We start from the raw sequence: 27,154 nt of genomic DNA, 5'->3' as shown, positions 1-27,154 counted from the left end.
GGATGCGAACAAATATGAAGCACTAATTACTAATATTTCTAATAGTTAGTAAGCAACTCTGCAATCTTCTTCAGTTTAAGCTCACTGAAACAGCTGTCGGGTAGTTTATTGCAGTTTTCAATGTCTGCAGGCCGTGTACACACTGTATAATATTCAGGGAGTTAGAAAGTCGAAACAATGTGCGCGTAGCAGAGAAACAAGAAAACCAATCTAACGGATATATTCTGAAAGATGCAGCAAATTTCCCACTTCAATTTGTTCTGTCCATTCTTTCCAAATATTTAACATAGGGACCTCATTCGCAAAAAGAATTGCGTGCGCGTTTCGCGTTTCGTAAGCGTCTCCCACACCGTCTCCCAACTCTGCCTTCAAGAAAGCTCAAAATGGAACAAGGAAAGAGTTCACATGCACACAACCACGGCACTTTCCTTTTTTTTTTTTTTTGCCCGTATTCAAGCCTAGGGATGTCTCGTACCCTAGTTTGGGAGTGAGCGGTAACTTCTAAAAAAAAGGCGGCTGAGAAATCATCATTTCAACCGCTCTCTTACAGCTTTCTACAATGATCATAACTCGAAACAAAAGTTTGTACTTGTGCAACATCTCAGCTTCGCTGCGAGGCAAATGCTTGCAAGACCCGTTCGATCGCGTTTCCTCCTCGCCTTTCTTGTCATTGCGTCTTCCTGACTCCAGCCGAACAGCGGAAGTTGTAAGCCGTCTCCCAGTAAAAGTTCAAAAAAAAATGAATCAACAAAACAGGAGTCTACGGAGGCCGTCGCCAACCTTGGAGACGAGGCTATTTTTACTCCTGAAAACTCCGCTTACTCCTGCCATTCACTAGGCGATTTCGCTATCGTGTGTGGGCAAAACGCGACCTTGTACGTCGTCGTCGCTTATGCGATCACCCTATTCGCGCGGCTGCGGTGCCCTCCGTGACATAACGGGCGGGAAGTGGTCGTCATGGGGATGTCTGACGACGGGGCGCTACGGCTTTGTCTATTTTTTTTTCTTACGCTCTCTTTCACAACAGCACCCGCTGTTTGCAATAGAGAGAAAGAGAGATCAATAGAAAATTTAAACTAGACGTTTGATTTCTTGCTCGCTTTGTCGCGCGCTCTCTATCCCCCGCTTAAACCCTACGTACCTCCCCTTCCTCTACCAGACTTCGTCATCGCCGCAGCAGGCGTGTGGAGGCCTAAGGTATCAGTGACGTCATGGCAAGCGTGCGTTGTCTTCATTGTAGTCTCTCCAGGGATGTTTTTTTTTTTCGTTTTCCTTTTTTTTTCATTTGTGACGCGAATACCCGTCTAGTGGCCTGCATCCTTCGTTGTCGCCTTATTTATGTAACATTATTATGTCTACTTTCTTCACTTCAACTTTATTTTCCGTGTGAGTGAGTATGCGACTTTGATGCTGATCGTGAGGCTCACCCGTAATGCACTGCTGTTACATTTGACGGCGCCGAACACTTGCAAGAAATATTTTACCACGACGACGTGCATACGGACTTGTAAAACGCCTGCACCATTTCTTTTTCTCAAGATTTCGCGCAATACGTTGTAGTGCGTCTACGCATAACAAAATTAGCTTTTCCACGCCCGAGCAACACTTATACACCGAAGAAAGGGAGGCTCTGTAAGATACTTCTGACACCACTTTCTGACACCACCAGTTCGAGGAGCCTGGCTTGCCGTTCTGTGATATCTACCGAACATCTTGCAAAAGATTACCTATATTATGAGCAATTGTTTCAGGACACCCGCGCCTTTCCAAAGCAATAGCCGGTGTATGGCTTCATGTTTTCCCCAACATCCTGCTGTCGCTTCAGGGCTCCGACGCAGGCTGCATGCGTTGCTCTCTGTTCTCTGTCCGACGTCCGCACGTCCGCACCGCACGCCGCCCGAAAATTGTTGTAAAACGCATTTTAATAGCTTTGCTGTAAAATAGAGTTCTGCAAGTTTTCATCCATGCCATCAGTAAGGTAATTGAGAAATCAGCAGAGTACGATCAACCCCTAGAAGAGAGAGAGATAAACGGGATGGGAAAGGCAGGGAGGCTAACCGGATAACATTCTGGTTTGCTACCCTGCACGGGGGGAAGGGCACGGGGATATAAAAGACGGAAAGAAATGCGGAAAGAAAAATCAAAATAACGAAAGAAAGATGTATGGAAGGTCGTGAACGTCCACGAGAGTTACATCCTCTCCAATAAGCCACTCTAGCACAAAATTTCAAGAGTACCTTCACTGTCTTGCGGTGTCACCCTTCAATATGGCGTTCATAGATTATGAATAGGTATTTGATTCAGTTGAAGTACCAGTAATCATAAAGACATTACGTAATCAAGGTGTACAAGAGGCATACGTGAATATCTCGGGAAATATTTACAAAGATTTCACAGCTACCTTGGCTCTCCCTAACAAAAGTGGAAACTTGCCTATCAAGAAAGGAGTCAGGCAAGGAGACGATATCTCTCCAGTGCTATTGCGTGCTTGGAAGAAGTATTCAAGTTATTAAACTGGGAAGGCTTAGGAGTGAACATCAATGGCGAACATCTCAGCAGCCTTCGGTTTGCAGATGACATTGTCCTGTTCAACAACTCTGGAGACGAGTTAGAACAAATGATAGAGGGCCTTAACTGAGAAAGTGTAAGAGTGGAGTTGAAGATTAGTATGCAGCAGACAATTATAATGATCAATAGCCTGGCAAGGGAAGAAGCGTTCTCATGAAGGCCAGTCAGCCTCTACAGTCTATGAAGGAGTACGTTTGCATAGGTCAATTGCTCACAGGGGACCATGATTGTGAGAAGGAAATTTACAGAAGAATAAATATGGGTTGAAGCGCATACGGCAGGCATTGCCAGGTACTGACTGGGAGCTTACCACCATAATTGAAAAGAAAGATGTACAAACACTGCATGCTACGAGTGCTGACATATGGGGCAGAATCTTGGAGACTGTCAAAGAAGCTCGAGAATAAGTTGAAGACCGCGCAAACAGCGACAGAACGAAAAATATTTGGCGTAACGTTAAGAGACAGGAAGAGAGCGGTGAGGATCAGAGAACAAACGGGGACAGCCGATATTCTAGCTGACATTAAGAAGGAAAAAGGGACCTGGGCAGGTCATGTAATGCGTAGAGTGGATAACCGGGGGAACACTAGAGTTGCATAATGCATGCCAAGAGAAGGAAAGCGCTGTCGAGGACGGCAAAAAATTGGGAGGGGGAGGATGAAATTAGGAAATTTGCAGACGCAAGTTGGCATTGTTTGGTGCAGGTGAGGGCTAGTTGGAGATCGCAGGGAGAGGCCTTCGTCCTGGAGTGCACATAAGTAGTCTGGTGATGGTGATGATGATGATGACAATCTTATGAATTATCAGGTTTTTAACAAAGCAGACTGGTGCAACGACATATATCTATATATATATATATATATATATATATATATATATATATATATATATATATATATATATATATATATATATATATACGTGTGTGTGTGTGTGTGTGTGTGTGTGTGTGTGTGTGTGTGTGTGTGTGTGTGTGTGTGTGTGTGTGTGTGTGTGTGTGTGTGTGTGTGTGTGTGTGTGTGTGTGTATCAGCTAGCAGAGAGTGCACGTCGCCGTGCAATAACGCCCACAGCTCGAAATTAATTTTATGGGTTCACTGCTTACTTCGCAGGAACGTGGCACTGGTGACGTCACTCATTTATAAGCGCGGCGTATATGCACCTTGAAAAGAACTAAAACGCAGGTTTCTTATCGGTGAACGTTAGCTGAGCTAGGGGTATGACACAAGCTTGCGGGGCTCCTTGATTCCGTTACCCCATTTCGCTTTCGTTTAAAGTGCTTACATAACCGTGTCTGCCGGGCCTGAATCCTGGCTGCGCTGGAACGCGCCAGTGCTGGCGTTCCAGTGCGGCAGCGCCTAAAGAATGTAGGCAGCTACGCTTTTGCTGAGGTACACCTTCGTTACGCACTCTTCGTAAGATAACAGAGCCCGGTGCTGTGGAAGACATCGGACTCGTGGAACGATCTCAAACGAAGTTAATCGAGCCTTCTTAGCGCATCCTCGGATGCCAGTAGACCGGAACCGAATATCGAGCGAGTGCCGGTGGCGTCACATGTATAGACGCGGCACTCTCCGTTTTAGCAACCATCGCGAGCCGCTCGTGGCGTTCCAATTGCAGTTGCCGTTCAGCATTCTTCGTGACGCGTGAAATCTGCCACCCGCAGCAGGGCTGGTCTCGGGCGCGGCGAACGCGCTTAATTAAAAGGCGACCGTGTCTGAGCGCGGCACGTCTCGTTCCAGCAACGGCGGCAGCGCCGCTCCGCGTTCGATTAGCGCCGACGGGTTACGAATGCGTCAGCCGAGATTTCACGCCAACGCCTTGTCTTCCTGTCGAGTGTTTTCCGTGCGTGCAGATTGTAGGAGTGGTATGTCAAAGTGGCTCGGGCTTTTCGGCACGCTTACAGCTCGAGATTCGCAACGGGCGTTTTACTTCGACTTTGACTTGTGCGTACAAACGTGTCAGCACTTTTTTCGCTCAGTAGACCTCCATCTCCGCTCTATGTCCTTTCGCTAAAGGTTGTAAGAAAAGTTTGCCAGTCGCCTGTTTCAATTCGCACGCACGCTGTCGCCCTGTTTCTGTCCTCGAAAGTGGAAAGCAAGGAAGGTCTTGAAGTGCGAATGTTCCAGGGCAAAACCTGGCAACGATGTGGAAGCTACAGCTGCGCTTGGGTGTGCGAAGGCCGGATTCGCAAAGCCTCAGCGTCGCACCTAAATTATGCATGCCTCATGTTTCAATTCTCCTGCATATCGTGACGAAAGTGTGTCAAACGTCTCTGCTCTGTTGTCGACGTCCCCGTTTAAACTACACGGGCTTAGTGACGTCACCATGACGTCACGCTAACAGCTACGGCGCTTTTAACAGCCGAGAAGAGCGTGCTGACGCGCTGAATGAGACAGACATCGCTGCTTGCTCGTGTACCATCGCCTCCCTTTTATTATTTCAGTTTCCTGGTCATTTGGCCTTGCGCCTGCGCAGTGATGCAAAAGTCATTGTTCTCAACGATCACGAATGCATCCTATACGTGGCGTCAGCACCGCCAATCGGCAAGCTCATTAGTTGACTGAGCATAGGTTTCGCTACAGTGCATGGTTCTACAGACTCTATCTTGTATCCATAGTCGCGTTCTTGGGGAAAACGTTTGCCTAACATTTCAGGAATGGAAATTTGCCAAGCTGCGTCGACGGGTGAAACCGAGCGAGCCGGGCGTGATGGCCGACGAGGCATAAAGGCCGGGCGAGAGAATGGGTTGTGCGAGCCGTCGGCGAGGAAGGCGCGAAAGATTTAACTCGTCTCGCAGGAGGGAAGCCAGCGTGTACCGACGTAGAAGCTGTAGTACGGATAGTGCGGAAACGCATCCCTTTAAATCCTCGCAGCGTTTTTCTCTTGAGATTGCGTTTGCCGTGCGTAGAGCAGATGCATTCAGACATGGGGGTGTTGGTCAGGGAGAAATCAGAGCAAGCAACGAAAGACATTAGGGTACTGGAATAAGTGAGGAGCGCAATGGCTAACAATAAAATTAGCATTGGAAAAATAGCAATGAGGCCTTGAAAGTTGGAGTGTGGGCAAAGAACCATCAATAAAACCAGGAAGCTGAAGGAAAAAATTTATTGCTCTAACTTCTGCCTAATTTCGGGACAAGAGTCACTAATGGCCCGTGTTGAAGATTGTATACACGCGGAAGACAAGCGAATCAAACCAATAAAACGAGTTCTTGGACGAGTTGGTTACTTATTGCAGGCATCAAAGCAGCGTCAAAAACACATACACAAAAAGAAAGGAACACTGACAGACATGCAGCGATTGTCCGTGTCTATCAGTGTTCCTTTCTTTTTTTTGTGTGTGGTTTTGGCGCTGCTGTTATGCCTTGTTAAGAACGGCCAGCTGCAGTGCAACTTTGCCAGCCAGTTACACCAGCGGTTGTAACCTCATCTTGGAATGCCACCGCCAACCTCTAGCCTCGTCGCCGTTGCGAGTGAAAGAGTTCAACGAAGCCCCTCTGACGTCGGCTCCGGACCTTTACAACTGTGTGTGTGTGCGACACGTGTATGACAGCCCTCATCCTCCAAAAGGGCGGGTCATCTTGAATGACGTTGAACTATGACGTCGAGCAGAGAGCTTATAAGCAGCGTTTGCCGGCTGCTAGTGTGTGCTCGTCGTGGTGAGCTGAGTGCTCATTGTCATGCTAGAAATGTACTCGTGAGCTGTGTGCTCGTAAGCTGTTTGCTGTATGTTAGTCTCGCGGGCTCCATATGGGAGTCACGCTAGACTGTCGATGTATGTCTTGTCTAAGATGTAAATAATGTAAATAAATCCTGTTCACCGAGTTCCTCTCTACGACCTTCAACTCCTTCAAATGGTGGCAGCGGCGAGATCGTCCGACGAATCTAATAGCGTGCACGAATCAAATCAAATCGGAGTTTATTGTCAATGAACACAGGATAAAATGTTGCAAAAATATTTGGACCGTAAGCCTATATGGCTAGTTATCGGTACATTCTAATACACGGGTTCAGGTAAACAGGTTTACAAGCAGAGGTACAGTGAATAGGTTACACATAGGGATGCAGGTACATAGCAGCGTAGTATTTTTTTTTTCATTCTTATTTTTTAAAACAAGGGAGGACGACAGGAACAGACGCTGAACAAGAGCCAGTATAAATGTAGTTCTTTGGACAACGAGATCGCTCTTGATGTTGACAGCAGTGAACCAACATAAATGTATGGTAGTTGCATAAAATCTTCAGTAGACGTACGAGAGGGAACTTACAGTTAGATCCCCCTCCCCACGTCTGCGTTCAACGTACGTTCGAGCATAGGTTCTCTACGTCAGTGGAGACGGCAAAGAGTCATCTCTCTCTCTCTCTCTCTCTCTCTCTCTCTCTGACTTTGTTTTTTTTTTTCCAATTCAGAGAACAATTTAACGACTTCATTCGATTTGCGATGCTGGAAGAGGTTTATGCGCTTTTTTTTTTAATACCTCTACAGGACAGTTTACCACAAAGTACTTTCTGTGACTATTGCGCTAAACAATGTGCATGCCTTGTGCGTCCTAGCGAAGGAAAAATAAATTGCTTGCCTGATCCCATGGAACCTTTGTGCAGCCCCTTAAGGTGCAAATCATTGCAAAGGGCCACAACTAACCTCCTAGCCTCGGCCGCCGCGTGACACGTGCGTTGCGCACAGCAACCAACGCACTTCAGGCACACGTTGTGACTAAATAAAGAGCGCATGCCTATCACGGGCGAGCGTTCCCTTTTCATCCCCTACCCGTCCCCAACTCGAGCGACCATACCGTGTCTGGTTTGGCTTCATTATGTATGAAAGAGGATGCGGTGTGAGCTGCCTCTCCCGCTTGCTGTGCGGACCTCTAGAACTTAAACGTTCACTTCGCTGGGAAACCTGCGCCGAAACCGCTGCAAAAAAAGCGAGGCACGTTGCGTTCTGTGCGTGCTCCGAAAACCATGCAATCTTCCGCATTCTCTCTCTCTCTCTCTCTCTCTCTCTCTCTCTCTCTCTTGCGTCGTTCCTTTTGCTCGCCAGCGGTCAAGAGACCTCGTTAAGATGCATGGCTCGATTTGAGTATGGGGTCTAGGAGTTCTGGCGCTTACATAGATGAAGGGATGCGTTGAGATAATCACGGGCTTCGAACGAGGGTCCATTCGAATGTTCCCCGAGGAACGTGCTCAGATTTGCACAGCCCCAAGCCACCTGGGTTGAGTAAGATTGGAATGACGAATTTTTCCGTGCGTCAACTCTATACTGTAAGGAGGCCGGAATATGAAGCGACGAATGCGAAATTATTCGGCGCTCTGCCCTCGTGTGTTGCTTCCGAGGTCGTGCGTAAAACACAAGTTCCGCGCGATCAATCTCCTCCGCCAGGACGAAGATACTATACGGCCGCGCTTCCGGGCTCGGTAATTTAATTTTCAAGCACTAACCACAACACGTAGCAACATGTCTAGCAACGTTCCGCACAGAGTACGTAATTGCGTTTGCAAGCAGCCGGCAGCTGCGGGCTGTGTACCTTTATCGTAACCGGCGGCGATGTCCAGCGGCGGCTGGCCAGCGGACCGCATGCCACCTTTCTGGCCCGGTAGCTGGATATTTTCTCTCTCTCTCTCTCTCTCTCTCTCTCTCTCTCTCTCTCTCTAGCTCGCGCCCAGCCAAATGTCTTCTTTGTCGGCGACCATCGCGAGCTGGCGATTGTGGGGCAATTCGGCTACGTAATTCAACCGACGCACAATAGTTTTTACCATAATTACTCTCAGAAATCACCTGCGTTAGCTCCTTCTCCCGTAGAGCTCCCTCAAAGAATGTCACATATGTACTTCGCGTAATGAAGCGTTTTCGTCGGAATCAAACATCACTACTAAGGACAGGGACGGCTCATGCGCCAACATGGTTATTTAAGACGGGGCTTGCCGATTCTCCGATCTATACTTAATGCGACGAGACAGGAGACATCGAACACTTCAGCTACGGTCACGCCCAAGAAATCACTATGAGAGGGTCGCGCTTTCTGAACATTTGCATGCGTACCTGCAACACGTGTGTTTTCATAAGGGTCATTTATAGCCGACAAGGAAGCATCATGTCTTCTTCTTGCATTTCTAAGCGAGGCTTGCTTGCTGTACTTATGGTGGACACCCCAGTGACTCTGCAAGAAAGGATTAGGCGGAGAAGTTTCCGGCCTCCACCGCCAGGCTAAAACTGTTGCAATATGTTGCGGCGACGAAGTGTCGGGCACGCTTTCTCGCACGGTGCAACTGCCAAAGTGTCGGAGCATGTCCCGTCCCGGTTTGCGTGCATGTTTGTTTGAGCAAAAATGCCATGAGTATCTCCAAACTAGTTAATCTATCTACATCTTTCAGCTCTATAAAGTGTCGGATACGTGGTGTGTACAAATTGAGCGCCGATAGCCTGCTGCCTGCGCGTGCTAATTGTTTCCTTCAGTGCATGCGGGCTTTTGTAATGGCTGTGTGCTTGTCTCGCGCGCAAGGGAACCCTTGAACCTCAACAAACTGGGGTGGGACATCCCAGAGCGATACTGGTGCTATAATACATGTCTTAGTCTGGAGCATCTGAATTAATTTCGACAGCCGGTGTTTTTTAATGTGCACCGAAGCACCGTACGCGAGCGCTCCTGCATTTCGCCCTTGTCGGAACGTTGCCGCCGTGGCACAGCATCAAGTCCACAACCTCGGTGTCAACAGTTGAATTCCGTATAGCCGGCGAGTCACCGCCGCTGATCAGATGAACATTCAATGTTCTCATTAGGGTACGAAATGAGCACTTATTCTAATCTGCGGCTAATTCACCGTAGCGATTTCGGGAACTCGTTCATTGTCGCTTCGAGAAAGGTACAAGAGCGGGTCGTACGGCGGCTCTTCGGTTTATCTCCCGGCTATTGTAATGCTATTGAAACAGTTTCTCCATCACTTTCCCACGTGTAGCCTGATATAAAGTGATCACGTATAGCAGCATTAATGAAAAGAAAATAGCTTACCAAGCACTTTATCTTCGTTCCTTTTCTCTCTCTCTCTCTAGGCTGTTTATTTGTGCGCATCACCTCGGCCTTTCCACCATTACTTTCAGCTTGACGAAAGCGTTGCCTGCGAACTGTCACACATAACTGTGAGAAGCACCTATGTAAATCGTGGCACATTATGGGGCAGATTATGGCAGATTAGACGAATATATCGAGCATAGGCATATTCTCGGCATTCCTACTGAACCAACATTCTGTCAGCCTTGACCGACGTAAATAAATAAATTTTGCGCAATGCGTGAGCTTAAGACGATATTTGCCGGTGGCGAGGGGCGCTATCAAACTTCTGCAGACTTGACTGTCCTCTCTGAAGACGCCCGCATCAGCTACAGGTTGCGTTTCGCATCTCACAGCTGAAAATACTGAAGTAACCGGAGGCAGCTGTCGTTGAAACGCACACGCAAATTCCCGAGTATGCCACCAGCGACGCTTAGGCTCACTGAGCAGCGCTCGTGGCTACCCCGTGCACTTGGCCCGGGCATTCAAGAAATATTCGTACGAGAGCTTATTTCTGTATGCACGCACGAGGCGACTTGGCTCAGTATCTCTAAAACCGAAAAAAGGTTTGCAGCCACAGACCAAGTCAAAGGAAAAGAAAGACGTTTCGGAGCCAGTACGGGTGGCTTGTTCACAATGAGGCGGAGAACACGCGTAGTGACATACTACCACTGAACAAGACGGGTAGTGGCATATTGCCACTAGTGACAATATGTCACTACTCGTCTTCTCCACCTCATTGTGAACAAGGAACCCGCACGGGTTCCGAAACGTCTTTTCTATTTATCGTTTGACTTGGTCTGTGGCTGCAAACCTTTCTTTTTTCACTTCAATGCCTGACCAGACGAATTTTCATCGAAACCTTGACTGCTATATCTCTAAAACCGCTTATCGTTACAGCCGCCATCTTTGCCTTTCATCCACATGGTCAATACCAAGCCGGATTATTGCATTCAAAGGAAGAAATAAACGTGTTAAGCAAAGCGAGCGTCAAAAATGTCACGTGATGCGTTGTGCGCGCCTTGTCCCGATGTGACCGTGGCCCTGACCCCCGTCTTCTCGCTCCCGTTGCAGCCAGGTGTCGGAGCGCGTCTCGTCGACCTCGTCGTCGGCAGCCGGCGGCTCGTGCCTGGCCCAGGGCTTGCTGCTGGGCGGCTCCTCGGCTTCGGCGTCCGGTTCGCGGCGCAAGCCGGCCCCGCTGCTGCGGGCGCGCACCCTGCCGGCCATCGTGACGCCCAGCCTGTGCATCATCCAGGCGCAGCTGGACGCCGGCACGCAGCCGCCCGTCGCCGCGGCAGCTGCAGCGGGCGCCATGACGCAGCAGCACCGACAGCGCCACGCCAAGAAGAAGCAGGCGCAGGGCGACTCCAGGAGAGGTCGGTATACCTGGCGCATGAGTACGAGCCCGTCCTTTGAAATGCACGTGTGCGTGAGCGTGGTAGCAAATGGAAGGTGCATATACTGGCTCGCACATTGCCTAGAAAAAAAGAAAAAAAAGAAAAGAAAGAGTTAGATCGAAAGTGCCATTGCCGTCATGATCAACACCTGTCATCATATCTATGCATGACGCGAAAGGCCTCTCCCAGCAATCTCCACTTGCCTCTGTCTTGCGTTAACCAACTCCGAACTATGCCTGCGCAAGAGATAGCTGCTTTCCATCTAAGGACAGGATGAACAAAAGGGCTGCAATTACCATTCTTATCAATTTCAGGGTTATACCCTGAGGTTTTCGTAACGTTGAGTCCTACTCGGCGCATAGGAGTAACGGTCGTGCTCACTCTCGTTACGTTCAAGACTTGTGCAACGCGGATGAACTCTGGCGGAAGGCGGGACGATCGCTTTCATCGCAGCCATTTCCGCTTAACTAGTCGGTGCCCTACAAGTGACGTCCCCAGATGCGATCTAGCGAGATCACAGGCCCACCGTCGTGCCTAGCATTGATACCATCGATCGAGACATGTATGGCCAAAGATTAAATTAGGAAGATCTATATTTAACCTTACTGTTATTTTAGTCTTCGTCACATCGCCAGACGATGTTTCGACGCACTCCTGGTTATGTCTTGGGTTCCTAAAACCAACCTACCTTACCGAAAACCATGCACTTTTCAGAATTCCTGCTTATTGGGCACAGTATAGGATGCTCTGCTATTGGCGCGCGTTTTCTGTGTTGATGCTCTGTCACGGTGATGCATGCGGTCTCCCAAGAAAAACCAGGTTGCTTCATGCATCTGAGTTGTTGCACTCAAGCATTGGTCTTGCACACTTGCCGCTCTTCATAGAAATTCCGCTGGTGCATCATCCATCGTTTCTTCAGACGTCTAGCAGCCGTTGCCTGGGCCAGTGTATACTTTGCAACCGGCACGTCCAAGAGGGCGGGTCTTGGCACTGAAACGAAAGCTCTAGTGCCTTTCCACGAACACGCGTCGAAAGCTTGGCACGTCGGCCAGTCGGATTGAGTAGTGGTTCGCGTACAATCGCTGCGGCCGACATCTACAAGCGTCGAGCAGAGCCGGGTCGGCTCTCGCCAGATGAGATTGGATGGCCCTCTCCAAGGCGTTTCGCGAGGCACGTTTTAAACGCCGTGGCTTTGAAACAGCTGGGCGGCAACGCGCATTTCTGCGCGGTGTGCCCGCTTTCGCCTCGACGTGAGCTGCCACTAATGTCTCGGCTCGACGTGAACGTGTTCATGTAATGTCGTGGCGTAGTTGCAGTGAGGAAGCGGGAACACTTCCCGAAGTATGCGAATTACGAATAAAACCTTAGTGAATTTAAGGAGCGCTTAGTTACCTTAGCTAAGTCCTATATTAAATAACGCTTAATTGGCAATGAAAATGGCGCGAGCAGGCTGCACACATCTATTTGCGTGGCAGGGCTAGATAGAGTGCGCCCGTGATTTCTGCATCCAGAATAATGAATTTCGCAGCAGTCAGGGGGCGACTTGCATGCAGTCTGTTTCAAGATACATCTGTCTCGCTCTCAACGTAAACCACAGAGCCATAACGTTCGCGAAGTTACCGATACAGCAGTTACTTGCGCTAATTTTATATCAGCGATAACTTGGTTACAGCTGCTAGCAGGGCACTAAGTGCGAGGAATCACTCGTTACAGTATGAACGCTGTCGAGCCGGTTCGAATTCCGACTCGGCCCGTCGGCGCCGCGATCACGTCGACGAACTTTTTGCCTTTGCGTACCGACAACTTGTTTTGGCTGAGCCACGTAGATGTTGCTACGCAGTCTGCAGTGCCCAAACAGTTTTAGCCTTACAAAGTCAACAATGTTCGGAATCCTTCCTACCGCGAACATTTATTTTCGTAGGGCGTGTGCACTCGGGCAATGCAAAGTGTCACGTGAACTCAGAGCTAGACTCTGCGACGTCGCATGTTCCTGCCCACGACCCATTGAACGCGATTCGCGAAACGCGCAGGAATGCAATAAAATGGCGAGTTGGGCTAGTTGGTTGACGTTCTTGTTTGAAATTTGATTGAAGCGGGCATAAGACGGCGACACAAATAGGGATGCCGAATGGGGAACAATAGGAAAACGCCGTCCTGTCTACCTCCCTATTTGTGTCCCCGTCTTATGTGCGCTTCAATCAAATTTCAAACATGACGCGCAGGAAGGCCCGCAGCGCACAGGCGAATACCTATAGCGTCGTAATAGGAACCCTTGCACACACCAGCTATTCAATTACGCCAGCGTTGAATTGGGTGATCGTTTCCTCGGGCATACTTCTCTCGTGCCTGAATAACGAGTCATTCCATATTGTGTCTTCTCTAAACGAGGTCCGACGCGCTGTCTTTTCGCGTGTGTTCATCGCCGCTTTGCTCGCGAGCTCCACTTCTTCGTGACGCAGTGAAGCTCAGGAAGGCGAAGAAAGGCGGCCGGCACGTGGACGGCAGTCATCTCCGCCTGCCCAATAAACTTGCACGGAAAACTAGAGTGTAGCGAAAGACGATCTGCACCCTGCACGCATCGGCACGTGTAACAACGGTGGAAACGCCAGCGACGTTCTAAACAATGACCACCCGTGCGTTGGTGCTTCAGCACTGTCGGAAGATAGAAGCTCGTGATTTGTAACAAGCGGCCGATGCCCGAGGCTGGAGTGCGACTCCTGTCCGGACCTGCCCCGCGACCACGCAAGCGTGAAAAACTCCTCGAGTTCGGTGCTCCCCGTGCATGGCCCTCGAACAAGAGAGTCGATTTCAACAGACCGTCCACTTTCGAAATCCGAACACAATGTCAACGGGCTACTGTGTACGGGCGACGCTGACTGAGGAGTTTTCTAAACACGCTTTATCGTGCCGAGAGTCCCACCGAAGGAATGTTGATGAGTTCCTTTGTAGCGTTGATAAAGGTGTATGCAGGCGCCGGCGTTGTTTACCTTGTAGGGACGCGAGGGCGCAATCTCTAAGTGATCTCGAACGTTGTCGTTTCTAAAGAAAATTGCAGCGGTGCCTCTTGTGTTTAGGTGTTCCTTAATTCTCTCCAGAATTGGAGGCGCTTTCTTTTTATTTTATTTTACTTTATTTTATTTTATTTTGTTTTATTATTTCGCTTTCACGTAGTTCTTTTTCGATATTGAGTCGACACAGACTTAAATTGTCTTTAGAAACATTTCGTGAGCGGAATACCAAGAGTTCTCGAGCACCTTTCTTCTTTTTCGGCCGGAATTAAGAACTGGGACAATACTGTCCGAATATTGGGCGCGGGTGGCCGATGGCGCAGAGGCGAAAACCAACGTCGCAGTTGTCGTGGAACAGACGTTATGAGAGGGGCTAACTCATTTTCACGTGTCAACGCGTCGAAGCCCCGCCCGGATTGCGGCTTTCCTCCGTCTTCTCTACATCGCCGCCGCCGAGGGTGATCCTTTCGTTTTAAGTAAAGAACGAGAGATAGCTCCCTCGGGCACCCGGTCCTCCGTTAATCTGCCATCGAGTCGCGGTTGCCCAACTACATTTGGGCTCCTTCTTTTAATCTGTCGTATGCTTCGTCGATAAGAGACTGCCAGGGATTGAGCTTTTGCCTGCGCTCAGTGGCCCATTTCGCTGGGTGTTCTTCTCAGAACGATCCAGTTATGTATGTAGCGCAGCAAAACGGCTGTATAAAACGCCTTTACGGCTGAAAGAAGCCTAGAAGATACTTTGCTGCTATACCTTGATAAAGTGTTGTAAGAATCTTCCTATATGAGTAAATGAATCGAGCTAAACCGTGGTAACGAGCTTCCTTCGCAAACTCCGTTCTGTTGCAATATGACTGCTTTAAATCGCGTCGCGATGTTTGCATAATCTATTATTTAGTGAGTCGCTGTTTTTTTTAGCCACCGTGGCGTTCTGGTGACGTGTACGAACGAGACCGGATGTGTCAACACAGCATTGTACCGTCTCTGCGCTGTCTCTTCGCCATGATAGATCACTAATTACGTCAGATGGGCTCAGTGAGTTGCTTGAGCTGCGGCGAAATCTAGGCGTCATTTTTTTTTTTTTTTTTGCTGAACGATGTGAGCGTGGGAGCATAAAACACTGACTGGCCAGCTATCCCAGAAACACCCACAAAAAATAATCCCACTGACTAATACAAAAAAGGTAAAAAGAAAGAAGAGAACGAAATGCAAAAGAACACGATAAATAGCTCGGAAGTATGAATCACTTCCGAAAAAAAAATATCACAAAAGTCTAGCGTAGGCTGCTGCGCGCTGTGCGTATTCAAATCAGCTGTATCTGCCGCAAATGAACTCCCAGTCTTCTGCTCGGCGTCTGTCATTCAAGCCTAGCGAAGTCTGCCATACCCTACGCATAGTCAGAAAGACATATATGTCTGCCACAAGTGAACAAAGCGTATAGGCTTATACTGAGCTACCAACACAACTATACAGCGAGTGCAAAAAAAAAGTAAAATATGCGGATCCCACGCACTGTGGGAATCGACGTAAGCGACGCTTTCTATGCTGTTTGCTTTAATAGACGATAATTTGCGGTGACGCTGACGGCGAATGTGTAATTTCTTCAGCGCTTAGTCCAATACGAGAGTGGGGAGTCGCCGTTAAACGTTACCCTCCGTGCACCAATGCTGTTTGTCTGCGTAGTACAGAGAACACACAGGAATACGTGTTTGCTTGAAGCGTTGTCGTGCGCTATTGTTCATAATATCTGAGAGGGTTGAGTATTATCATTGCCTCACATGGGACATCGCATCGTGCAGAAGTGTTTGACTTTCATTTATTGATGGGGCGGTACGTGCCAAAAGCACGACCAGATTATGAGGGACGTCATAGGGGCGGACTCTGGATCAGTTTTGACATCCCGGCGTTCTTTAACGTGTACCTAAATCTAAGTGGACTAACGTTTTTGTATTTAGTTACCGTCGAAATGCGCCTACCATGGTCGGGAATGAACCTGCGACCTCGAGCAATGCCTTGGCCGTCAAGCTACCACGGTGTGCCCAGAAGCGTTGATTTGATGTGCGACCGCTTCTGTAGTGTCGCCTATACCCTGCTGTCTTTTAATGCGGCGCTGTTCCTGCACGCCCTGCGTCAGTTTCCTGCTCGACAAACTTGCATGCCGTTTATTCTTCACATATAGCAGAAGCAACCGCTGCGTCCTTGCCTTTTCACGTCATCTTCACCCTCTACCACTGTATGGGAACTGCGAGAAAGGCAAGGCTTGTTATCCACTCCTTTCGCGACCGCGTCGGTTCTACCAACACCCTCTAGAGAACTTAAAGCCTTCTGGCTGTACCCCTCTCCCCTTGAGCTACGTCACGCAAAAAAAAGAGGCCCACATAGAAGTTCCGTGCAGCGTGCTACTACGCTACGAGCGGCGCACCTTGTTGAAAATTAGACGAGGAAGACCGAGTGGGCGACGACGGCGATAACAATTCGATTAGTTCCGGAAACCCTGCTGCTCCTTGGATAGCTTCGGGGTTAGAAAAGTCCTGGCATGCTGCGACATGCTTCCGAGCGCACTTTTTTGCTGGACGTGAACCGTGCATGTAGTCTCTGTGCTTGTGCTGCGATTGCGGTTATGTGTCCGGCAAGCCTTCATCGCCGCGGAATGTGGATTACGTTCATGCCAGGGTTTGCCTAATAATTGCTCTGTGTCCAATTGCTGGAGCAATTATAAATTGGGGCCCGAGAAATCATGCGTTCATGTTTCCGCAAGATCAATGACAGAATATTGGGTGCCAATGCTAAGGCAAAGATGAGAAAAGCTGGAATTCTGCGGAGTGAGGCAGCTGTTTCTTTCTAAATAGTTGCACGAATGTTTTGTATCTCCATTGCTAAACTCGTTTGAAGCGTTGTAAATATTTGGACTGCGGTACTGTATGTAATAATCCCTCGAAAGCGAAACTGATCGTTTAGAGCCTAATCTAGACTGTTGAATAAATACATGTGTCCCGAATCTGAAGAAGGGCACACCAGTGAAGTTGTCATGAGATATGTGTTATGGTGCAGTGCTAACATTTTGTTCAATAACTTTTGTGGTCGCATGAACGGCAAACTCTTTGACGCCGACGATAAATCAAGGCAAAGAAGCTACTCTGAAGACGAGAGCAGCAGTGTGACTTGCCATGCTCCCTGTCATCATTTACCCGAAATTCGTTCTCAATCCCAAGGTTGAATCATTTCATTTTTCATGGACGGGCTTTTTAATAATGTAGTGCGCAAATTGTTTTGCATAAATAAAATAATCTGCTCAACTATGCCTAAAAAACAATAACTGCGCTCTGGTTAACGTTGCCCACAAGGGCGCGATCCTTTCATTCAACGCGTATCCCCGAGCACGCCACCGGCCTTTTCTCCGTGACGTCACTCGCCGAGCGCTCAGGCCTTCTCTTGTCTAGGTGGTGTTGGTTCTACCCATTCTCTGCCTCCTCTCCTCCTCCTCTCTAGAGTTCTATCTAAGTCCCCTCTGGACTTGCACGTTAGTAGAAAGGTAAGCGCTGCAGTTTCTGCAATGGTGTTGAGGGGTGTCAGGGATAATTACAGTTCTCAAGAGGCTAATCTGGCGACATCCAGGAAAATCCAGAGGGAATATTGTGCATAGGATGTGACGTAAAGGTCCAAACGAGTTTTTCGCGTCGACTTCCCTCTCTGCCACGCTCCTTTCACGTATATACACTCTCTGAACCGTACCCCGACGTGGTGTGCAAGACAACAGCAGCATCAGCAGAGCAAAAGTCGAAGGAAGAGGCAAAAAAAGCTTTGCTTGAAAACAAGAAGAGAAAACACTTAAAACAGTGCATAACAAGATTACATTGCTACCTATGGTACATGTACGTCAATCATATTGCACTTAGAATAAGAAAGGAAATAACGCTGCATGGTCACAGAAGTATGCATAAGGGCGAAAAAGAATAAGCTGTCTTTAGATAAATCGCTCTTGTCATAGCAAAGTGCATCCACGCAATCGCACTGTGAACGCCTGTAATAGACGACCATCATTAGAAGAGGCTATATGAGGCCACTATGTAAATGTCGTCGCTAATTGCTGCGACACGCGGAAGCACGCCTTGAAAAAAAGCCTACGCCAGCGGACGCTGGTGGTGCAGTGTTGATCAGAGAGCGAGCATTTAAATACAGAGAGAAAGGCTGAGCAGCCTTCCGGAGTTGCGCTGGAACTGGCGTGCTTCTCTGCGTATAGAGCAGGTTAGATGGAGAAGGAAAGAGAAAGAACGTGAGGACGAAGATGACGACGAAAGAGTCGACGCGACACAACATTCACGGGAACATAGAGAAAAAATTGGCGAAAGGAGCCGAGAAACGGAAACTGCAGCCTGAAGTCAAAGTTTGAACAAAGGAAAGATGCGGAGCTAGTACAGAGTGCAACTTGGTCAGCACTAGAGTTGCCTAGAGGGCTAACTTGACAGGAGGTATAGTTGGCTCCACAGCTGAATTTGCCGATAGCTAGAGTCAACTGAAACTCAACTTGGCTAGAGGCAAAGTTGGCTACAGAGACGAACTTGGCAAGGATGTAGCGTTGGCTGCACTCTGCGCCGAGCAGAGTCATGAGATTTCGTGAAAAAATCTTGTACGTCAATGCACGCCGAGGGCTACAGTGCACCTATTGAACCGTTGCATGCAGGCTCACCGGACAAGTCAGAGGCATCTCCGCCGCAGTCTCGACTGCTGACCCGCCGCAGTCCATCAGGCGGTGCTCTGCGGACACGAGGTCAGGACAGCTCAAGTAGTAAGTCGGAAACGATGGACCCGAACGCAGGTTGACTGTGTCAACTCAGCTGCCGATCGACGAGGCAGAGAGAGACAAAAGGGAAGGAAAGACAGGGAGGTTAGCCAGTGTAAATACCGGCTGGCTACCCTGTGCTGGTGAAAGGGGTAAAGGTCATAAAAGGAGAAGGAAGAGAGAAGAAAAAAAAACAAGAAAAATGCACACAGTAACGCGATGTTACGCGCGACAATAGTCAAAGGCGTTCGCACAATTCACATGTCCTTAAGAACTTGAGCAAAGCCCTTAAGGCCTTGAGTGCCGAAACCCGTCTCGACCAGTGTCCTAGAACTTTCTCTTCTGTGAAGGGGCGATTGTCCAGTTTTTCGGGCACGGTGCCGCCTTCCAAATAACAGTTTTGTTGGCGTGTCATCAAGCCCTCGGGCACCTATGCACTCGCGTAATTTTTATAACTCCTAGTAGGAATCTGGTTTTATCGTTATCTGTAGGTACACGAAGAATTAATTGGCTTCACTACACGACATACGAGATCATGTTGGCGTCACATGCTACTTGCATCCTCCTTCAGGACACTTTTTTTTTTCCTTGCACACAGTTTTCGCGCTTCATCCGTGCCCCAGTCCGCCAGCCTGAAATGCCACGTCACGGGGATGGTTTACAGCAGTTGATTTACCACTCTAAACTGGCGTCAGTAATCGAGGCAACTGAAGTATAGCAGGGACAAAGCACTCGGGAGAAAAGTGGTCATGCCCTGCTCAAAGGAAACATCAAAATTTGGCGCTTAGTTGGGAAGGAGCCGCAGAGCTGGACACTCCGATGAAATCTAGTCGCGTTACGACGCAGTGCCTCAAAAAAAAAATGAATGGCGCAAACACTGCTCCGAACTCGGATTTCCTGCACTTCACTCATGTCTTTGGAGTGAATGTTGACTGAAAAGGATTCTGCAAGTCATCGTCTTTTTTTTTTCAGATTCCACCTTCCCTGTGATCTGAGAACTTGCTCTGTTAGTGTTTTACAATTCTGTGGTAGGCTTTTGACAGTGTTCTGTATTTCCCTTCTTCTTTCTTTTCTTTTTACCTATGATGTTGGAAAAGCCGGCCTTACCTGGGCCCCAAGTCCTAAGTTTTCACATTTAATGAACAATCAAAAAGATGAAGCGACGTACAACAAGACATATATTACAGGCAAAATACACGGTGTTATGTTAAAATCATAATCCTCGCGTTCAAATATTATCCGAATAGAGGAACAAAACGGACGCGTTGCTTCCATTTAGGGGTCACAAGAACGCATTGAGGTCGCACTCTCCACCAATATGCAGGTCAGTATAGAGGGAAAATCTTCAAGTACAGTGATATTAGTTGGCGCGGTCAGTTTTCTACGAAGACGCAGTCCGAAAATAGTGCCAGGAGCCGAGTCCCTCAGTACTTACGAAAATCTTAAGAGCCTGGAATAATCCCATTGACTAACTCCGTTGAAACGACTTATAAGCCTTCCTTCTTTCAGGTCGCCGTCAATCGCAATCACATTAGGTCTTTCACACCACGGAGTACTTCATTTCGAAGGCGCTAAAGTGTAATCGGGAATGCTTACGTCAGGTGCGGCACAGCAGCATGCCAAAGGAACATACAAAAGAGAGCTCACTGCTGAGCAAGAATGAAAAGCACGCGCATGTTTTTGTTTGTTTTTTGTTTGACCGACCGCATTCCGGCGAAGTCAGCCCGGTCTCCCAGTTCGAGCCGAGTGCATGCGGCTCGTAATCGGGATGGGAAGCCCTAACGAAGACAGACAACTTAAGCAGGAGAGGAAAACTAATTCGCGGTGTCGGGCCGAAAGGAGAGGGAAGCTACCAAAGAAAACGCCAGGAAAGTCCAACGTAGGCACAGCCGTCCTCGCTGTAGGGGGACACGAAGAGCAATGCGATCGGACAATGCCGCTCCTATTGAGCAAATGCGCCTTTCCCTTTCTTTTTTACAACCCTACGGAGAATCCGCGGAGGTCGCTGAGCTTTCATCGGAACGACCACGATAGAGGGGGAGTGGGAGTGGGGAGGGCACCGCGGGATCTAACAGGCTGGCCTGGTTGCCCGCGCAGAAAGAAGGCGAGGAAAGGTGCAATCGGAAACGGCGAGGGATTGTGGGCCGAAGAAATCTGAGCCAGACGCGAGGAAACGCCACCAGGCGGCGTCACCGAGGGAAAGCAGTGACTACTGCTGATCCTGCCGTCGCCGCCGTCGACGACGGCACCTCCGATATTGGGGCCGTAAATTTTTATTACGGCCGCGGCTTCGGCCGCCGCACGGCTTCTTTTCTCACTTTTGCTCTGGCTGACTTCTGCTCACACTTCCCATGTGCTCGCGTGTCACCCTCTCCTGCGCCGTGCGCTTTCCCGCCCTTCTCGTCCGCGTTGCGGTAGAAGTGCTAGCGCCGCAGGAATGGCACTCTGATGACTGCTGGGAAGACAGTGCTTCGTGCAAAGCACTGTGCGATCGGGTGAGCTGGGTGTGTGACTCGATGCGTACACGCTGGACAGAACTCGCTTGCTCGCATCGGTCTCCGTGTTTGCGATCCGGCATTCTACCGATTCCGTGTGCTTGTGTAAATGCGCGGGCAAAGAATAGATGGCGACCTACTTTACGCGAGTCACGTGCTGTTATAACCTTGTCGTTGCGTCGATCGCGGCGATGCCATGACCTGGTTATCGACATCTTGGTTATCGCAGCGTGTTTTGCGTGGGAAGTGTATCGCGTGTGCACTGTGTTATATATATATATATATATATATATATATATATATATATATATATATATATATATATATATATATATATATATATATATATATATATATATATATATAATCATATTATACGAAGCCAACAAACAATGCCACCAAGGAAAACACAAGGGAAATTACTTGTACTTACTTAATGAATCAAAGAAATGATAAACAAATGGAAATGAAAGTGGATGAAAAAACAAGTTGGCACAGGTAGGGAACGATCCCAAGTCATCGCATTACTTATGCGATGCTATGCCAATTGACCTAATGCGGCGCCTTTTTGCCGTCCACTTTTTTTTTTTTTTTGGTATTGATGTTTTACAACTAGGACCCTGGGAGTCTTATATATATATATATATATATATATATATATATATATATATATATATATATATATATATATATATATATATACACACAGGAAAGAGACGACGAACTTTTTGGGAGACTTCTTTTACTTAACGTTTTCGGCTGGTGGACCAGAAGGCTGGTCCACCAGCCGAAAACGTTAAGTAAAAGAAGTCTCCCAAAAAGTTCGTCGTCTCTTTCCTGTGTATGTTACGTCGGGTCCTGCGTGCTGAACTTTGAAGAAAACCCATATATATATATATATATATATATATATATATATATATATATATATATATATATATATATATATATATATATATATATATATATATATATATATATATATATATATATATATATATTTATATATATGAGACATCCTGTACAACACCAGCCGACCAGCAACATTCTTGCAGAACAGGAAAATAAACGTTACTTCAAGCATTCTTGCGCCACTGGTCACAAATCTTTCCTAATTTATTTTATTTTTAAATAGGTGACAAACTGACACAAAAAATTTGGATATGCTTTATCACCTAATACTCAAACGGCGCTACTGGGGTCATTGTCCAAAATTCATTTGCCACTAATCTCTTGTCGTCAATCCTGTTTCTCGTCGTAAACTTCTTATACACAAAGGCCTTGAGGTGGTGCGTTGTGAGCGAGGTTTTGTTGGGAGATAGTAAATATAATCTACTGAGACCGCCATCGTTTCGTACTCTGCATAAGAGTCAGCATGCCAGCCTGTGTTCGAGAAACTGCCTGGTGCGAAGTTGGTTGTTACCGGAAATACCGCCACGGGTTCCGTTGATCAAATAGAACTGCGTCACCTGTTCGTCAAAGCACATAAGCGTGAGTGATAGCGATTTTCTAATGCAATACATGATTCGCCACCTAATGTAACTCTTTTCAATGGTATTCAACTTCTGATACTATTTATCTAACATTGCGAACAGAAATTAATGACCGACACAACTTTCTGGCTCCCGGAAGAGAGCTTCTCCTCACTAATACCGCGCTTGCGGTGAAAGTGGCTTCGGGTAGGGCACGTTGTCCGCGCACCTATTTCACAAAATTGTTTTTGTAAATCAGTTGTGTAAATCAGAACTACATCATCGCAGGATAAGTGAGTCAGAAACTTTTCAAGCTAACGAACGGCGAATATAACGCCAACACAGATAAAATCGTCGTCTTTACGAACGGGAATACGCGAATGTGTGGCAGACGGTCTCGTTGTCCCCATGTTGCAGCGTCATGGCAAGCATTAGCGTCGATACAATGGTGTATGAACATTTTCTGATACTGCACGCCGGCGCTGAAGAACGAAAGAATCTAGTAGGCCAACCGTGCTACCGGCCGTACTGTTTATTCAGAATGTTGCCGAAGTCCCGGTTGATACTGTGCGTACCTATCAAAGTGGAATGAAAAGGTTCTTGTTTAATTTCGAGCGAGCATTAAAAAAGAATAAGTTGAACAAGCTATCGGCATGAAGAAACGCTCGGCACGGGGGTGCATGCGTGCATAGAACGGTGTCCCTCCCTCTTTTTTATTTTCTCATCTCCCCGTGGTGTCGCGCAACATGAGGCCCACGAGGCTCTTGTCCGCGTTCTTTTCATAAAGATGGCGATAACACGTCTCAAGAGCAGGGAATCGTCTTAAACGAACTTGTTCTTGGCCTATAGTTGTAACCTTCTGTGAGACATCATTGCCGTCTGTGTCGTGGAGTAGGTTTTTCTTGCTGTCCGTGCTTTGCGTGCGTCGTCATAGCACGGTTATGTTACACAGTGAACTGACCTCTCTTTCCGAATAATACCGTCGCGAGCATTATCAGTGGCAAATATTTCTTATTTGAAATCTCCCTTTAATATGAAAGCATACGTGTTCGACTGTGTCCAAATAAGGAACCTTTCCTGCTCCGTTCTGTTGGGAGATCAGGCGGCAGGAACCGACAGCTGTGAAGGTACTGTTCTCTGACGGCGTTCATTCCATTCATATCCCCCTTTTGATCTTTCTCGGGAGACTCCACATTATATGAGGACATGCAACAGTTCTGGTAGAATCGCTCCATTAAATTAGAACGTTTTCTTATAAGCTACGAATAGGTAATTGACTACGTGCCTCATTAGTGTACGAAAGCACTTTAGTTATATCATTTTGTTGCAGTAATATTATAATACACTAACGTTATCTGGCGCATCGGAACCTCGTTCTTTTCAAAGAGCAGTATAATTATGTTGTTTCGCTGCGCTGTTGAGTCAGTGAGTGGTTGAACTACCGTGCCCAGGAACGACCCTATAAAGTCTGAGTACTCGCCCACCGTGACTGTGTTAACACAATAATGTTAATAAAGCACACCGCGCCGTCATCGATGACTCGTTCACGTTGTTCAGCGTTTATCCGGCGGCGGCGACGTGCCGCCGCTGCACCATTTGCCGCTTCCAGATTGGGCCTCCTCTGCCGAGAAGGGCCCGTCGAGACCAAGTGGTCCGACAGGAGGGATCGTATGTAATACACTCGCCCGACTTTGCTCAGCGCCGCTTATCGATTCCGAAGCGTTGCTTCCCGTCTCCGGAGCAGCAACAATAAACCAGAGTTTGTCCCCTTACTCAACTCCATGCCCGACAAACTTCTTCCACGCGCCAAATAGCCGGCTCGAAATCCATCGAGTGAACTTGGCAACTAACGAACCGCTTCCGGAATTCGAGAAGTGCCGGGCGCAAAAGTTTAAGAAAGTGCCCGCGACTTCCCTAATTGCAGCTTCCATCTTGAACGGAGTGCGTTGGGAAGGCGGCGTTCTCGTATGTGCTCCTTCAGCCTCATTGTTTCTCCACGCTTCGGTCGCTGGCGCGTGTCGGGCTTCACGAGTCCGGCCCATCCGGCGGCGAAATAGGGCTCCGGCCGAGCGGGGACGGCTGCAGCGCTAGGAACATGGCAGAGGCGTCGGGCAATTTGACGCGTCGCTGGGGCCACCGCGCAGCGCGCTTACGGCCTCGCTGCAATCGAAGAGGGTCGCGGCGGCGTCGCCCGTCGCCTCGCTGGCTCCGGCCTCGACCTCGTGCCGCCACAACATTGCCTCCTCCTCCGCGCGTGATGTTTTCTCGGTCGTTATGTTCGGTTATCTCTCTTGGATCGCTTAATGTGTTCCTCATTTGTATTTTTTTTTCTTTATATCGCTCGTGCCAGTGGCGCAACCGCTGGCGTCCTAGAAGGTCATTTCAGGCCCTCCTTAGGGGCAGTCGGGATGTCCTTTATTTTCTTTCTCCTCCTTTCTTTCTATAAGTTCTTTTTCTGCCTAAATAACGGCCGCTCGATGTCCCTCCTCTCGCGTATTTCGTTATTTGTTCGTTTCCCCTTACGTTCTGTCGCGTTCACCGCTGCCAGTCTCTCCACCTCGCACGCGTCTCTTCTGTCCACTTTTTCGTTATTCGCCTCCGTCGCTAGCTGTAGCGAAGCCGTGGTGGCGTGTCGCGCGCGTGCAGACTCTCTCGACCGTCGTCCCCTCCACGGAGTGCGGCGACGCCCTAACGCGCCCCTCTTCCTCGGGTGAGCGATTAGCCTCGTCAGCCGGAAGGCCTCTCGTGGAACACCCTGCGTCGCGACGGGCCCCTTGGCAGACGCCGCTCGCTAGCCTCGAGTGCGTCCCGGCGGAGTCCCGCCGGTCTTTCCGGCAGACCGTATCGTTCGTAATGAACGCCGACGCCCGCAAGATGCCCGCCTGGCCTTTTCGTCTGACGGCTTCGGGCCGGACACCGCGGATGAGCGACACAGTAGCTGGCGGCCGTCGCTCGGGTACCGCCGCGTACCGCCCGTGAAATCGTCCCCGTTGGGACGAGCGGGAAGCGAACGCCGAGCCAGACAGGCTCCTTTCGGAGGGAGGGCGGTGTCTGCGTCGACCATTGTGAGGACGGCGTCGACAGCGTGTCGGTGGCTGTTTTTTTTCGTCGCGGCATTGTTCTTGGCTCGTAAACTTGCGTCCTCTCTGTTTAGCTTTCGATAGCTGAGGGCGTAGTCACGACAGGCTCGGTGGGAAGTGGTGCCTCCAATAAACGCGATAGAAAAGACGGAGTAAAAAAATAACAAAAAAAACCGTTTGCTAATCTATAGTGAGGGGGCGATAACGCGCGAAGGTTTTTTGCAGGTGGCACGAGGAAGGGGCTAGTATATACCCAGAGATGTTGCTTTTGTCGAACAAAAATGTAATGTTGATACATTTGCGTTTCCTTTCAGAAATTTTGTCAGATGAGTTGAAAAAGAACCAAGAAAAAGTTTCATGAACAAAAGACGGTCCGCATTAAACGCGGGTAAGCTTTAATTCAGTTTCGGCACAATGTACAGGGGCACTATTCTTTCTCTTTGTGGTGTTTGTCGACGTTGACAAAATTATTAGGAATAAGAATACCTCCTTCGTTTCGTTGTCCGTGATTGCGATCTTCCTTTATCCCCTTCTTTCAGCGTTGCCCTCAGCGATGTGTCAGACTAGTAACACGCACCCTGAGCTTCTATTACGCTGACTGCGTTTCCTGGTTGCTCGTCTACCAAGCAGTGGTAACGGGTCTGAGGGTTAACAAGAGAGAGAGAGAGAGAGAGTGAGAGAGAAAGGCAGAAGAAAGATAGGGAGGTTAACCACAGATTATCTCAGGTTGGCTACCGTGTGCCAGGGGAGGGGCAAGGGGATGCGATAGGTGGGAGAGAGAAAAATAATAAAAAAAGAAACATACACACACGCACACCTACACACGATACACACGAACTGTTTCTGTGGGCACTGTCACGCAGTCAGCGAAGGGTTAACAAAATCGATGTGGCCTGCTATGCGGTGTCTCCTCAACAAAGGCAGAACACGTATATTGCAGGTTTTCATTTGCTGTGTACTGGAAAGTCGGTGTTCGGTGTCGTGACCTTACCTTGATGCGCTGTAGTATCTAGCGTGTCAGACCAAACAGTCCACTGACCTCTGATAAGTGCCCCCAACGCCTCCTTCCCACTGGTTTTCGTGTCTACACGTAGAACTGGGTAGACGTACGTACCGCTTTCCGAAGCTTGCCGAGCAGCGAGCGCGCGAACGCAGCGCAGTAGACGCGGCCGAGACCCGAAGTTTATTGCTTCTGGGGGCCCGAACGTTTGCCCGCCAGCCGGACGGTGCGCGCTGATTAAGAAAGGACGGGAGACGAACCGACGTCGTGTAACGTTGGGCAATATAACTGGCATCACGCCATTAGCAGA

General features: G+C 48.6%; 1 protein-coding gene across 5 annotated transcripts in view; it reads left to right on the top strand.

Moving 5' to 3' along the window:
- The window catches only part of wake (ankyrin repeat and fibronectin type III domain containing protein wide awake), a 396,065-nt gene that overhangs the window by 185,872 nt on the left and 183,039 nt on the right, over positions 1 to 27,154 (top strand). For 3 of the 5 annotated variants that reach the window (XM_075702292.1, XM_075702291.1, XM_075702287.1), the window contains exons 2-3: positions 10,690 to 10,991; positions 18,699 to 18,803. In XM_075702292.1, the coding sequence (XP_075558407.1) occupies positions 10,690 to 10,991; positions 18,699 to 18,803 (407 nt within the window). The remainder of the gene's footprint in view (positions 1 to 10,689; positions 10,992 to 18,698; positions 18,804 to 27,154) is intronic. The other 2 variants (XM_075702288.1, XM_075702290.1) reach the window with 2 other exon arrangements.

This window comes from Dermacentor variabilis, chromosome 8 (assembly GCF_050947875.1).
Source record: "Dermacentor variabilis isolate Ectoservices chromosome 8, ASM5094787v1, whole genome shotgun sequence".
Classification (NCBI taxonomy): domain Eukaryota; kingdom Metazoa; phylum Arthropoda; class Arachnida; order Ixodida; family Ixodidae; genus Dermacentor; species Dermacentor variabilis.
This window is presented reverse-complemented; position numbering and strand designations above follow the sequence as displayed.